The sequence below is a fragment of the Homalodisca vitripennis genome, chromosome 2 (genome assembly GCF_021130785.1).
Source record: "Homalodisca vitripennis isolate AUS2020 chromosome 2, UT_GWSS_2.1, whole genome shotgun sequence".
Classification (NCBI taxonomy): domain Eukaryota; kingdom Metazoa; phylum Arthropoda; class Insecta; order Hemiptera; family Cicadellidae; genus Homalodisca; species Homalodisca vitripennis.
Window position 1 is genome coordinate 68,315,132 of NC_060208.1, and position 12,543 is coordinate 68,327,674.

A 12,543-nucleotide genomic window follows, 5' to 3' on the forward strand; every position below is an offset into this window, starting at 1 on the left:
GAATGACATTTTGCAATGAACAAAGAGAATGCAACATAAAAGCAAAGACTGACAAAACCGGTATCAATATGTATATTGATTCTTCTTCTTTACATTGGTGTGAGATAAAACGTGATTGGATAATAATTACACGTTCACGAGTCATGAAAACAAAACAGTGCAAATGGACCGCATATGGGGCGATGCCAATTCTGGGAGACCAAATGAGCCGCATATGCGGCGATTACCAGTTCTAGGGTTAACTGTATCAAAACTAATCCTTCATTGCCCTAATGAAGGAACTACGATTTAACTAACAAATGTATGGGTTTTCTGGCTCTCACCAGCATTGAAACATTGTTTACACAATTAAATTCTTGATATATTTCAGACTCGTGGATAGCTAATTTCATTCAACAGATAGTAAACCAACACCAATTTTTCTGCTTTCATAAAAAAACTATGATTTTATTTATTACACAACAGCTGAACTTTTTCTTACAATCTCAGCAACTGTACAAATACCTGACTGATGGTCTTTTAGGATTAAATCTCCAAACTTTTCAATGTTTTCTTATTTTATTGACGTTGAGAGTTATCCTAGATGTGAGCCAATTTCAATGTCTTTTCACACCTCTTTTAACCCCTCAAAAACTTGAGTATCTTATAAACATTTATCTATACTACTTTCAATAAAGAATGGGCTTTTGTGGCAAATTTCATGAATTAATACAAATATCACACTACTTTGTTGCTTTTAGTATTTTCTAACCAGGCCTTGTATGTACTTGAACAATCTTAAAATAATATCATAATGTATATTACTGCCTATTAATATAAACTAAAGTGTTCCATAACATTCAACCCTTTAACCGCCTCGCTACCGGACTTAGTTACATACTAAGACCCCCCAGCACAGAGTATTTTTTCTCAAACAGGTTATTTAAAGTTTAATAAATAGAGTAAATATTAACAATGTTTAGAAACATCTCAAATCATATCAATTTATCAAATAATTACAACATATTACCACTCTCACACAACTATCTATGAACAAACATCGGAAAATACCTCGTAAAATATTCCCGACCTCGTGTACGATATAAAGCTGGCCTCAACCAAGATATTGAAGAGAGTTTTTTTATGGATATTGAAGTTTGAGTAATGTCCACAAGATTGCACTACTAACTGGATACTTATCTTCTAGACATCTCAAACATAATAGAACACAGAGTAACATAATATAACAGGTAATACAGCAAACATAAAACGGCCGATAATATGAAAACGAGTATACTTGGGAGTGACGGTTGTTCAAAATAACTGCAGTTGCACAGCATATCTCGGGCACGGCGGTTAAAAAGGTAAGATAGTTACTAAGTATCTGTGCTCTACAATGACTGATAAGGTTGAAGGAATAAAAAACTAAAGCAATTTAAACCTGAGACCAGAAGAGAAGACGGCTGGGATCAGGCCAATAGAGGAAGAATCCATTTTCCTTGTTTCCATATTGCTTCACATCTGGCAAAAATGCTCTCATTGTGCCAGTTTAAATTTCATTACATAATGTATCCAAGAATTTCTTACATATTTGAATCTTTTTAATTCTCTTAAGTTTAAGTGTTATTAAATTTCCATTATTATAATTTCCATGAATATGCTATGGTATAATATAATTACTTTGATATGTATTATAGTCTTTTTTGGAAGTAACTTGTCATTGTTGACAGAAATAAATACAAATATTTATTTAAAGTCAATTCCTTTTAATGATTGGTAAAAAGGTTATATGTTCATGTTTTAAAATATTTATTAAAATTTGTTAATATATTTGGTTAAATTTAGCTTATTTTCACAGTCTTTATAGACGTGTTTTAGTAAACGTAAACATACTGTAAACACAGGATATCCTTAAGTAATTTTCTGCTAGCTGGAAAATAATGAAATACTATTATTACTATTATGAGCCTGCCACGTCATCACAAGTGAAATCTTACAAAATGTGAGTTTTGAATCCAGCTTTATTTTTGTCAAGGAGTAGTACATGGTAGCCATTTTGAGCATCTCAACTGAATGAAAGTTAGGAGAGATTTCAAGACTTTTACCATTTTTCATTACAAAATGAATCGACAAGTGATGGGATTTTATTAAACAAATCTAACTTTAATTAGCTACTGAATTTGATTAGCAACATTAGAGACTTCTAGTTTGTGCCATTCTTCTTCTTTTTTTATTACCTTTAAAATGAGATTGTTTGCTAGGGGTTTCTACTTTAAAATTTTAACCTACCTATAAAACCTACAAAGTAAATCACTTCATCTCTGTTAATAAGTTAAGTGGGATGGGGGGGGGGGGTTGTTGGATCTTTTAAGACACCTGGTATAGCATCTGATTAAGAGCAGCTCTCATATTTATTTAATTATATAAATTTAAAGATTAAGAATGTCCCTGGCTCTTTGTTTTTTGTTTGGTGGGATATATCTCTGGTTGACTTTAGACCACACCCTCAACTGTCTTTTCTGCTGCACTGGCGTTTCCCATTATCTTAAAACATAAGTATGTTTACAAAAGAAGCTATTATTAAGCAACTTACACGAAGAGGAAGAAACTTGTGTGAAAGGCTTTTCCTGCCAGACCTGCATCTGGTAGTTGTTACTCTGCAAGGCCTCTCCTCTAAACTGTGCATAAAAAAACCACAAAATGAATATAGATGTCATATGACAATTTTTTAACCCTTTAGGAGCTACATTAAATTTGATATTATTCTTCTACGGAGCGACAATTAATGGATATGAAAATTAATTTAGACCTGTAAATCCAACTTTAAACAATTTTTTATGTACTTATGAACATATTTTTATCTACAACTTCTGTATTTTTAGGAATACTATTCGCAGTTGAAAAAGGAATAAAAGATATATTTATGGCATACACAATACAGTTTTAAATGTTAGATCATTAACACTTTTAGCCCCAGGCGTACAATAAAACACTACAAGGAGTGTAAATATAATTACCAAGAATCTTCATGCAGGGCTGGGATTATTATTAACATTGTGTACTTTATCTAGTCCAATATTGCCCTTTAACATTGTGTAATTTGGTTAGTCTATTATGGCTAAGTAACATTATCGTTAACTAGTCTAGTATTGCAATATAACACTTTCAGCCCTAGGTGTCCATGTTATGTTATTCTACAGTACGTGTATATATCTTTATCACGTATCTTTACATGGAGTTTGAGTGTTATTATCATTTACTCAAAGTATAAATAAACTATAATAAAAAAAAAAAGTATCCTGGGACATAAATTGATTTCCAGAAAACCAAAGGCATCTCAATGGATTTAATAAATAAATAACAATTCATAAACTTAACATGCATTTTAGAAAAATAAAATAAATGTGGCTCATTCAAAAGTTGTAAAACAAAACTTCCATAATTCCATTCTGATGATGATGATGATCTAACCCTGCCAGCCACTGGTGTTTCTGATTCCCTCATCTATTTTTAACCCTCAAACTAGTAATCATAGGTATTATATACCTTTTGAAGGAGTAAATATTATCCACTTATGATAAAACTAATATAGTTACAAAGTTAAAAAATATTGTAGTTTCCTTTTATTTTCATTAAGGGTGCTGTGGTGGTGGCTGATGAATATAAAGCTATTATTGGTGTACCCATTTCAGAAAATTTATTTTCTCGTTCTGTTCAAAAATAAATACCGAAGGATTTATTCTGAGCTAGTATTGTTATTATTTGTTGAATAATTTTTATACAACTTATTAACATTATATAATTAATTGACTGAGTGTCAGCGAAGACTGTCCTTTGAGGAATTTGAAAAATGTTCGTCTATTTGTCTGTCTATCTGCCCTTGAAAACAAACTGTTCAATAGACTAGAAATTTTGCATAAAGCTTCATTTCAATAAAGGCAACAATGAGTTCTATGATAGTGCATACCTTCATACATGTGGTTTCAACATGTGACTTTTATTCATACAGTAAAAAGGAAAAAAAAAACAAGGTTGAAAGTCAATGTTAAAAGTAGGCAACATAATTTGATTTCAGCACACTGTTGCATTGATAATCCCTTTTAAGATGACTGGACTTTATTATTTAAACACTCTGTTATAAAAGCTAACTTAAGGGACAAAAATGTGAATGTATCATGTGGCAAGATATCTCAAGAAAAACATGTCATCTGTAATGTTTAAATTTTGCATGAAATTTCATTTCTACATAGACAAGGATGAATTTTACGATGGTGCATGTCCAACCATGAAATTTGGCTGAGTGTCATTAAAGCCTATCAATCAGTATGCTGATATAATTTTTATTTTGTATACCTGGGTATGTAAAAATTTATTTTTTGTATGATTATCTGACTGTCTATCTGTCCAAAAGAGAATGAAATAAGCTGTAACGTTGAAATTTTGCATGCAACCTCAGCAAAGCCTTAGTGTCATATTCCTACCTTGTTAGTATGACAATAAAGGAAAACACCTAAAAAATTATAAACCGGATCTTAAGTATTTTTTATCAATTTACAAATAATATGTTTACATGTATTTTATTACGTAAATAAAACTACAATATTCTGCTGGTGACCTAGAGGTTATGGTCAAGAGAAGAAATAAAGGTGCTTTGGAGCACTCACTCAAGAAGCCCTTAACATTATAAACCACTGATGTCATGGAGAGGGTCTGGGAAACCCATGAAAACATGTACTTTGACCTAGCTAAACCTTTTCTGGAAGATGCTATAATAGTGTATTCCAATGTGGCTAAGTATATAGGAGTTGTTCTAAACAATAAGCTCACATTGAATCCTCACATTGAAAATATCCAAAGCAATAAAAGCTGTTGGTGCTTGTAAAAGACTTTTTGGATATAAATGGGGACTAAAACTCAAGATGATATATTAGATCTATGGAGCCATAATAAAACCAATGGTCACATATGCAGCTTTTGTGTGGTAGCCAAAAGTAGAAAATACAGCATCTAAATGGCTAGAGTCTTCAGATGTTAGTATGCATTACCCTGACAATGAGATAATATGGGAATGCAGGAATCCAAAAATAGAACTGACAAAGAAAAACTACAGTATGCTGGGTGCCAAGCCATAAAAAATTTCTTTCCGAGAATGGAACAGCAGGTAGTCTCTGAAAGCCTTTTGGTAGGACCAGAACTGGAGGTGTAAAGGTCCTTTTAGGACTTTGTAGATAGATTTGGACTCATCCCTTATTAAAATATAAATAAATAAAAAAGCCATATATACAGTATATTTAAGAAATTAGCAAAACCTGTAGAATAAAATACATGTATTGAATTTGTGTTTTGATAGATTGTGAGTTAGGTATTATACAGAATAGGGAGATGAAATTATTTGTGTTACATTTTTACATTGTTTATATACAAATGCATATAAATATATTTTTTAACACATTGACTGCAGCAGACATACACACCACTACTATTCCCACTATCCTAAAGTCAGTACATGACTTATGTCGCAGTGAAGGTGTTAATCTATATAAACTTTGCATTTCTAAAATGAACAAAACAATTTTGAGTAAATCTTATATATCGGTTTTGTTTCTTTTAAATTTGAAGTTAGGTATTAAATAAACTTTGGAGATGACAATTTTACAACATATTTAATTGAACTAAAATACCATAGACTTGTAGTAATAATATAAAAAGAAACAGCCCATGAATAAAATACGTATTTCTCTTTCAGTGTGCCTAGTTACAATTATTGGTAGTATACTTATAACACTTTCTTAAAATAAAAAAAATATTGCTCTTTTGTTTTTAGATTTTTGTTTAATTTAAATTATTAAGGCCACGGTTTCTCTTTAACCTACTAACATGCTATGATGAGAGTGAACCACAAGTATTAATGATGCTACAATCAACAGTGATGAGACAGTCTCACCATGAAACTTTTACTATTTATTTGTAATGTCTCCTAGGTAGCAGCACTAAACAGGTTGTGACATATTTAACCCTTAGCGAGCCACAAATAAATAACCAAAACTACTCCTAAGAGCCATACACCTTAAAAATAAAAAAAATCCCACATACATACAATAATTCTTATAACATAAGAGGTAAAAAAATGACAAAATATTTTTTTTCACTCTTTATTGTTAATTTACAGCCAAAAAATGGTAAAATCATAATTTCACTGAAAAAATTTAATTTTGACATTCTATGTGTTCATATATAAAATTAACAATAGTTGAACACAATTATTCTTATATTTTACAAAAAACAAGCATATAGTAATTTGTATTTAGAGAAAATATAAAGAATATAGTAAAAATTTATATATGTACTGCATAGAAACACAGGGGAGAAATTTAATGACACAAGTAAACTGACTATATTACATCAGAACATCAACTCCATCTCAAATAAAGTGAACAGACTAAACCACTTGTTAGACGAATTCTCCCTAGTATTGTTGTGCTAACGGAGCACGGACTAAAACATGATGCTCTTGAAAATACCAACATTCCTAACTATGAACTGGTAGGAAGTTTCTCTAGGATTCATCATCAAAAAGGAGGTGTAGCCATATATAAACACTTAAATCTGGGAAATAAAGTGGACAGGATTGATACAATCCCAGCACTAGAGATGATATGTGAGACCCAACTTATCAAAATCAAAGAAGGCCAAAAGAGCATCTATGTGTTGGGTGTTTATAGACCACCATCTGGGAACTTGGATGAGGCAATCGATCACTTAACAGAGATCTTGAACACAATCCCCTTTCAACAAAGCATTATAATTGGCGACATAAACGTGGACAACCTAGTTCAAGACAGTCTCTGTTTGAAACTTAATGACGCTCTTGCACAATATGGTGTTAGGAGATTATCACTGCCACCTACCAGAGTAACCAGCACTACATCAACATCAATTGACTGTGTCTGCTCCAACATCCCTTTACCAGAAGTCACAGTAGATGTCTTGACCACAGGGCTTTCGGATCACAACGCACAGCTGTGTTCAACGAATCTGAAGAAATCACCTGTTCCCACAACTTATTCAATTAGAAGACATCTTAATAACTGAGTGACTACTTAAAGGGACTTAACTGGGAATTAGTGCTTAATGCACCAGCTGTGGACACTGCTTTTAGAAATTTTAGCCAAATACTTAACTTTGCAATGAACCTAACATGTCTTTATAAAAAAACCAAAGCAAAGCGTAATGCAAGAGCTTGTCACTTTAATGATCCAGAAGCTCAAAGACTGAAGACCGAGTTTTTAGAAGCCTTAAATAGAGAAGAAACCACAGGTTGCGTAGCTGCTAAAACCCAAACAGCAGAAAAGAAAAAAGTCTATGATATGAGACTGAAATATCTAAAAAGGCAAGCAATAGTAGACCGCATAAGCAACTCAGAAAACAGGTCAAAAGCAGTCTGGGACACAATTAATAATGAACGCCATAAGAAGAAACAGGAAACTCCACTTGAATTGACAGTCAATGGCAACAAATTAAACAATCCATTCGAAATAGCTGAGCACCTAAATATTTATTTTACAACTATAGCTGAGATAACACTAAAAGAAGCAGGTCAAACTTCAGATATCTCAAGGAAGCCTCAATGCACTACCAATGCACCTGAATTTGTTATTCATAGCACTACACAGGCAGAAGTTAAGAAAACCATCATGGCAATGAAATCAAAGCCATCAGCAGGCATAGATGATGTCTCATCTATCTTACTTAAGCACTGTGTTGATGAAATTACACTGCCTCTGATATTATGAACAAGTCCTTAGCTCAGGGTATTTTTCCAGCTGACCTCAAGATTGCCAAAATAATCCCTATTAAGAAACAACCACAAAGCACAGAAGCTGGCCACTTTAGACCAATATCTCTTGTATCAACCATCTCCAAGATATTTGAAAAAATTTCTTTAACAAGATTAATAACCCACCTCATGGACAATAATTTGCTCAGTAAACATCAGCACGGATTTTTATCCTCTAAATCTACAACCACAGCTATCACTGACTTCTTCGAGAATGTAATTGACCAAATTGAAACTGGAAAAATAGCATCTGCTATTTTCTTGGATCTAAGTAAAGCTTTCGACACACTGGGACATAATTTACTTCTTACTAAGCTGATGACTTTAGGAATCCAAGGCAATGCAATAAACAGGTTCAATAGTTATTTGAAGAACAGGACTCAACTAGTAGAGCTGAAATATACAGCTAATAACACAGTTTACCATGCTAGGTCAAAACCCCTCAATATAACAAGAGGGGTCCCTCAAGGCTCAGTACTGTGTCCAGCCTTGTATGTATTGGTAACAAATGACCTCCCAGATTACCTAAAGGAGCAAGCCCACACCACAATGTACGCTGATGACACAGCTCTTATACTTGCTGAAAAAGGCCCTAATGATTTAGATTGTCAGGCCTTCATTGCTTTCAATATGGCAAAACAATATTGTCAGGAGAACGATCTTGCACTAAATGACAGCAAAACTAAACAAATCCTGTTTACAAGAGCTGCAAACTTAACCGAGGGGTTGCCAATGGTGGAAGTAGAGGACGAGACCAAATACCTGGGAGTGATCATTGACCAACATCTGTCCTGGACCCCTCATGTGGACATGGTGTGCAGGAAACTGAGTACTGCCCTGTATGTTGTAAAAAGAATAAGGTCTGTTGCAGATCTGTCAACGGCCAGGGTCACATATTTTGCCCTATTTGAGTCTGTTGTGAGGTATGGTTTGATAATATGGGGAGGGTCAAGTATAGGAAATATGACTAAAGTTCTAAAACTTCAAAAGAAAGCGGTAAGAATATTGGCAGGTCTAAATCATCTTGACTCATGCAGAAGTGCTTTCAAAGACCTTGGAATTCAGACAGAGGTGGCTCTTTACATACAACAAACCATTCTACATGTATTTAACACTGATTACAATAGACTGGGCGAAATTCATTCATATGGAACCCGCAATGTGACAGACTTCGTCTTACAACCTCATCGACTCACCATGACTACCAAGAAGCCATCTTAAACAGGTGCAAAATTTTACAATCTCCTACCAAGACACCTCAAGAGCATAACAAGAGAGTCAGCGTTGAAGAGGAATCTCAGTGCATGGCTTGCTGACAGGACGTTTTACTCCATCGAGGAATTTTTAAACTGGACATGACATTTTTATCTTTATCCATGTTTTAAACTAGATAAAATTTTTACATACATATTGACACATATTCTGTACTTGATGTATATGAATAAAGTTCTCTTTGATTTGATTTGATACAAATTAAATAAAAGCAATGAACTAAAAAATAAACTTGACATTAAAGCCCTACATCACGATAATAATACATAAACTACACTGCACATTGATCAAAAATATTGATTAACATCAAAATTGAAAAGATAAATACGCGGATCGGAAATGGAAGGGCGAATAAACATCTAACCTCATGGAAAACTACAGGCTGACTGAGCGCGCGTCAGTAGATGTAGTTGGCTCTGCGGGAGACTATGAACGTCCGGCCGCGCCCGCTATTTTGTCGATCGAACAAGAGCCGTGACCTTCAAAATAGACACGAACGGTTGTCTCTTGTTTAGATAAACCTTGTTTAACAGTTTTTACTAAGTTTGTTACCCAGAAATGCTTTTAAATAATATTAAAATAAAAAATTGATTTTGCGTCAGTGGACGTCGTTGGCTTTAAGCGCTAGTTTAGGCATGACGTCTAGTAACGTCATTGGCTCGGTAAGGGTTAACACATTGGAGTCTGGCTCGCTATTTGCTGTTTTTATAGCCTGGTCTGCATAAATTAATGGGTTTTCAAACTTGTTTTTTAGAAAACTGTTTAATATTATGTCTATGATATTATATTTTCTTGAAAGTTCTATCTTTCCTCTTTAAATTGATATGTAAAACTTTATTCCTATAAAATCGAATTAATTTTTTTTTAAATTTCAAAACTTACCTTTTTTGAAGAAAAATAAAAACTCCCGCATGTCTTGTGTTACTTGAAAACTAACTTTTGAATAAATAAAACAAGTAATTTCATTTTGTTTAAAGGCATTTACTATATACATATTTAAACATAATTTTAATTGCCAAAAAAATTTCAAATGCTAAAAAAAAATCACACAAAATCCTTTTTAGTGTGATACTCTTCGAAACAGTCAGGTACACAGAGTGCCACATTACAGTCCATGCAGTAGAACCTGCTGAAATCCGGATCATCATCGGTGTCATCAACAATATCAGAGCCCGTATCTAACTCTAATTCAGCTAATATACTGCCCTCTTCCATTGTTTTTTTGAAATGCGCGCCTCTCCATGATTGTTGTCGTAGACAGACTGACGACGCGCCAGGCCACGTCAGTCGCTAAACAAAAGCCTCAAGCGGGTATGACGTAGTAGCGCCTAGCGGAATTTTTCTAAACTAACCAACAAAGCTGGCTTTCTAATGCAACAGACGGCACTCGAATATCACTCGGGCAACTCCGTCTATCAATCGGCAAAGCTGTGCTCGAGTCACGCTCGAGCTCGAGCGCCGGCCGGGTGATTAAACAATGGCGCTCGAGTCTGGCTCGAGCATAGACTCGAATGTGTTAATATTTCTGGTTGGCATAATGTATAAAATATTACTTTTTCTTTTTTGTAGCGATCTGATGATTGTGGGGAGAATTCATGGTTGTAGTCAGTGTGATATAAAATGGTATTTGCATATCAGTAGAGCCTAAATATTGTTTATCTAGGTCAAAATAATGCTGTGAATGTTGAGTTTAACTCCAATCCGTCTTCCTCTTGGTGCAGCATTTGCAATTTGACACTGTCACAGACTTGACATCTACAATCATGTCTGAAGAGATAAACAAGTAGGTAATAAAGAGCTCAAAACAAACTCTTTACATAGTTTCAACATCAGGGTTACCTAGACTACATTATATAAAAATATAGTGTAATCTAGGTAAAGAGACATTCTCATTGTCTCATCAGGTGTATTAACTTTTATGGTTTATTTACAATTCATCACCAACAATCTTTTAAATAATAAGTACCTGTTCTTGATAGATAACCATAATTCATCAGTTACACACTTATGAATTTCTGCCTTTATCGGGGAGATGATACAGTTAAGCCTTCACAAAAATTTGTGAGAAAAATTTCATAATACCCTACCACAAAAGGTCAAAAATACACAGGTTACTGTGTCCAATTGAGAAATTGTGTAACTAGAAGACAAATGATGAATGTACTACATATCCATTAACCAATTATACCTATTTTCTTTGTCTCTTTTTATTTGTATTTTTTATGTAATGTCCATTATAATCTAAAAGATTATGAAAAAGTATGCTGCCCCCATTATCAGATGTTAGCCAATGCAATATATAGAAGTTGAAACAGAAACAAACAATTTGACCGAAGTTATCATTGTGGAGTGGTCTCTATAACAATACACATATTACTAACAAGTGTCCTCTCATATTTTTTCAGAGGGTTACAGCAATAAACTCGATCAACCAAGCTGCTGTCCATTAACTTGGAGAACAGGAATTGCCTTCATGATGGGAGATAAATTTATTTGTCATATATGTACAATGTTCGCATCAGTATTTTTAGTTGATAAACAAAATTTTAGTTGTACATTTCATATAGATGATACCTGATCTCATGTAATATAAAAATATATTAAATCTTAACCAATAATCAATATTACTTACAGGTCCCTGACGGATGAAGTTTCTGACCATTTCTTCTTTCTTGAATATTGGATTCTGAGCCATCTGTTGGCATTGACTTTTAGAGTAACGACCACGTCCTTTTATCGTATTGCCAATCAATTCCTTTTCTTTTATCAGCTGTCTCATCATACCTCCTCGGCCGACAGACTTATGCGAGGTATTCTAGAGACAAAAACTACATTACAAAGATATTCACTGCCCTGATTAAAATGTATTTTTATATGAAATTTAAATAATTCATATAAAACATAATAGTGATGCTCTCAAGTGTTGAACAAAAGTATCTCAAGAGCACTGGATGTTCCTGGAATGCCATTTTTATAATTTATGTTTATTTGCTGTTAAATATCCTATGTCCAAGTGCTAAAACAGTGCTAAGACACCTATGTGACAGAAGTATTCAATACATTCAACTGTGCACCTGATTAGACAATCTGAACACCTCTTCACCTAGATTATACTTGATTTTGTACTCTATGTGAGTCTGATGTTGAAGAGTTCGTTTTGAGCTTCTTTGTCACTAACTTTTGGATCTCTTCAGACGGACATGACTCCAGATTCCAGGAGTCAAGTTTGAAGCAGTGTCAGATTTCAGACATTGCACTAAGCGGAATGTGAACTGGAGCTAAACGCAACATTCATATCCAATATAGTTTCTACAATCTACAACAGAATGCACTTGGTGTTTGTCCAAAGGTTCTAACAGTGCCAACAAACCTAAATGCCATTTCTCACTAAATCATGTCAGCTGTAGTTTGTTGTTTGTGTAGTGGCTGTTTGTTTATTGAATACATACAAACAG

The 12,543-nt window shown here is 33.7% G+C and overlaps 1 protein-coding gene across 7 annotated transcripts in view; it reads right to left on the reverse strand.

Annotated features, from left to right (window-relative positions):
* Positions 1-12,543, reverse strand: part of LOC124354102 — a 78,907-nt gene that overhangs the window by 17,171 nt on the left and 49,193 nt on the right. For all 7 annotated transcript variants that reach the window (XM_046804314.1, XM_046804310.1, XM_046804312.1 and 4 more), the window contains 2 exons: positions 11,721-11,903; positions 2,573-2,657 (listed from right to left, as the gene is read on the reverse strand). In XM_046804314.1, the coding sequence (XP_046660270.1) occupies positions 2,573-2,657; positions 11,721-11,903 (268 nt within the window). The remainder of the gene's footprint in view (positions 1-2,572; positions 2,658-11,720; positions 11,904-12,543) is intronic.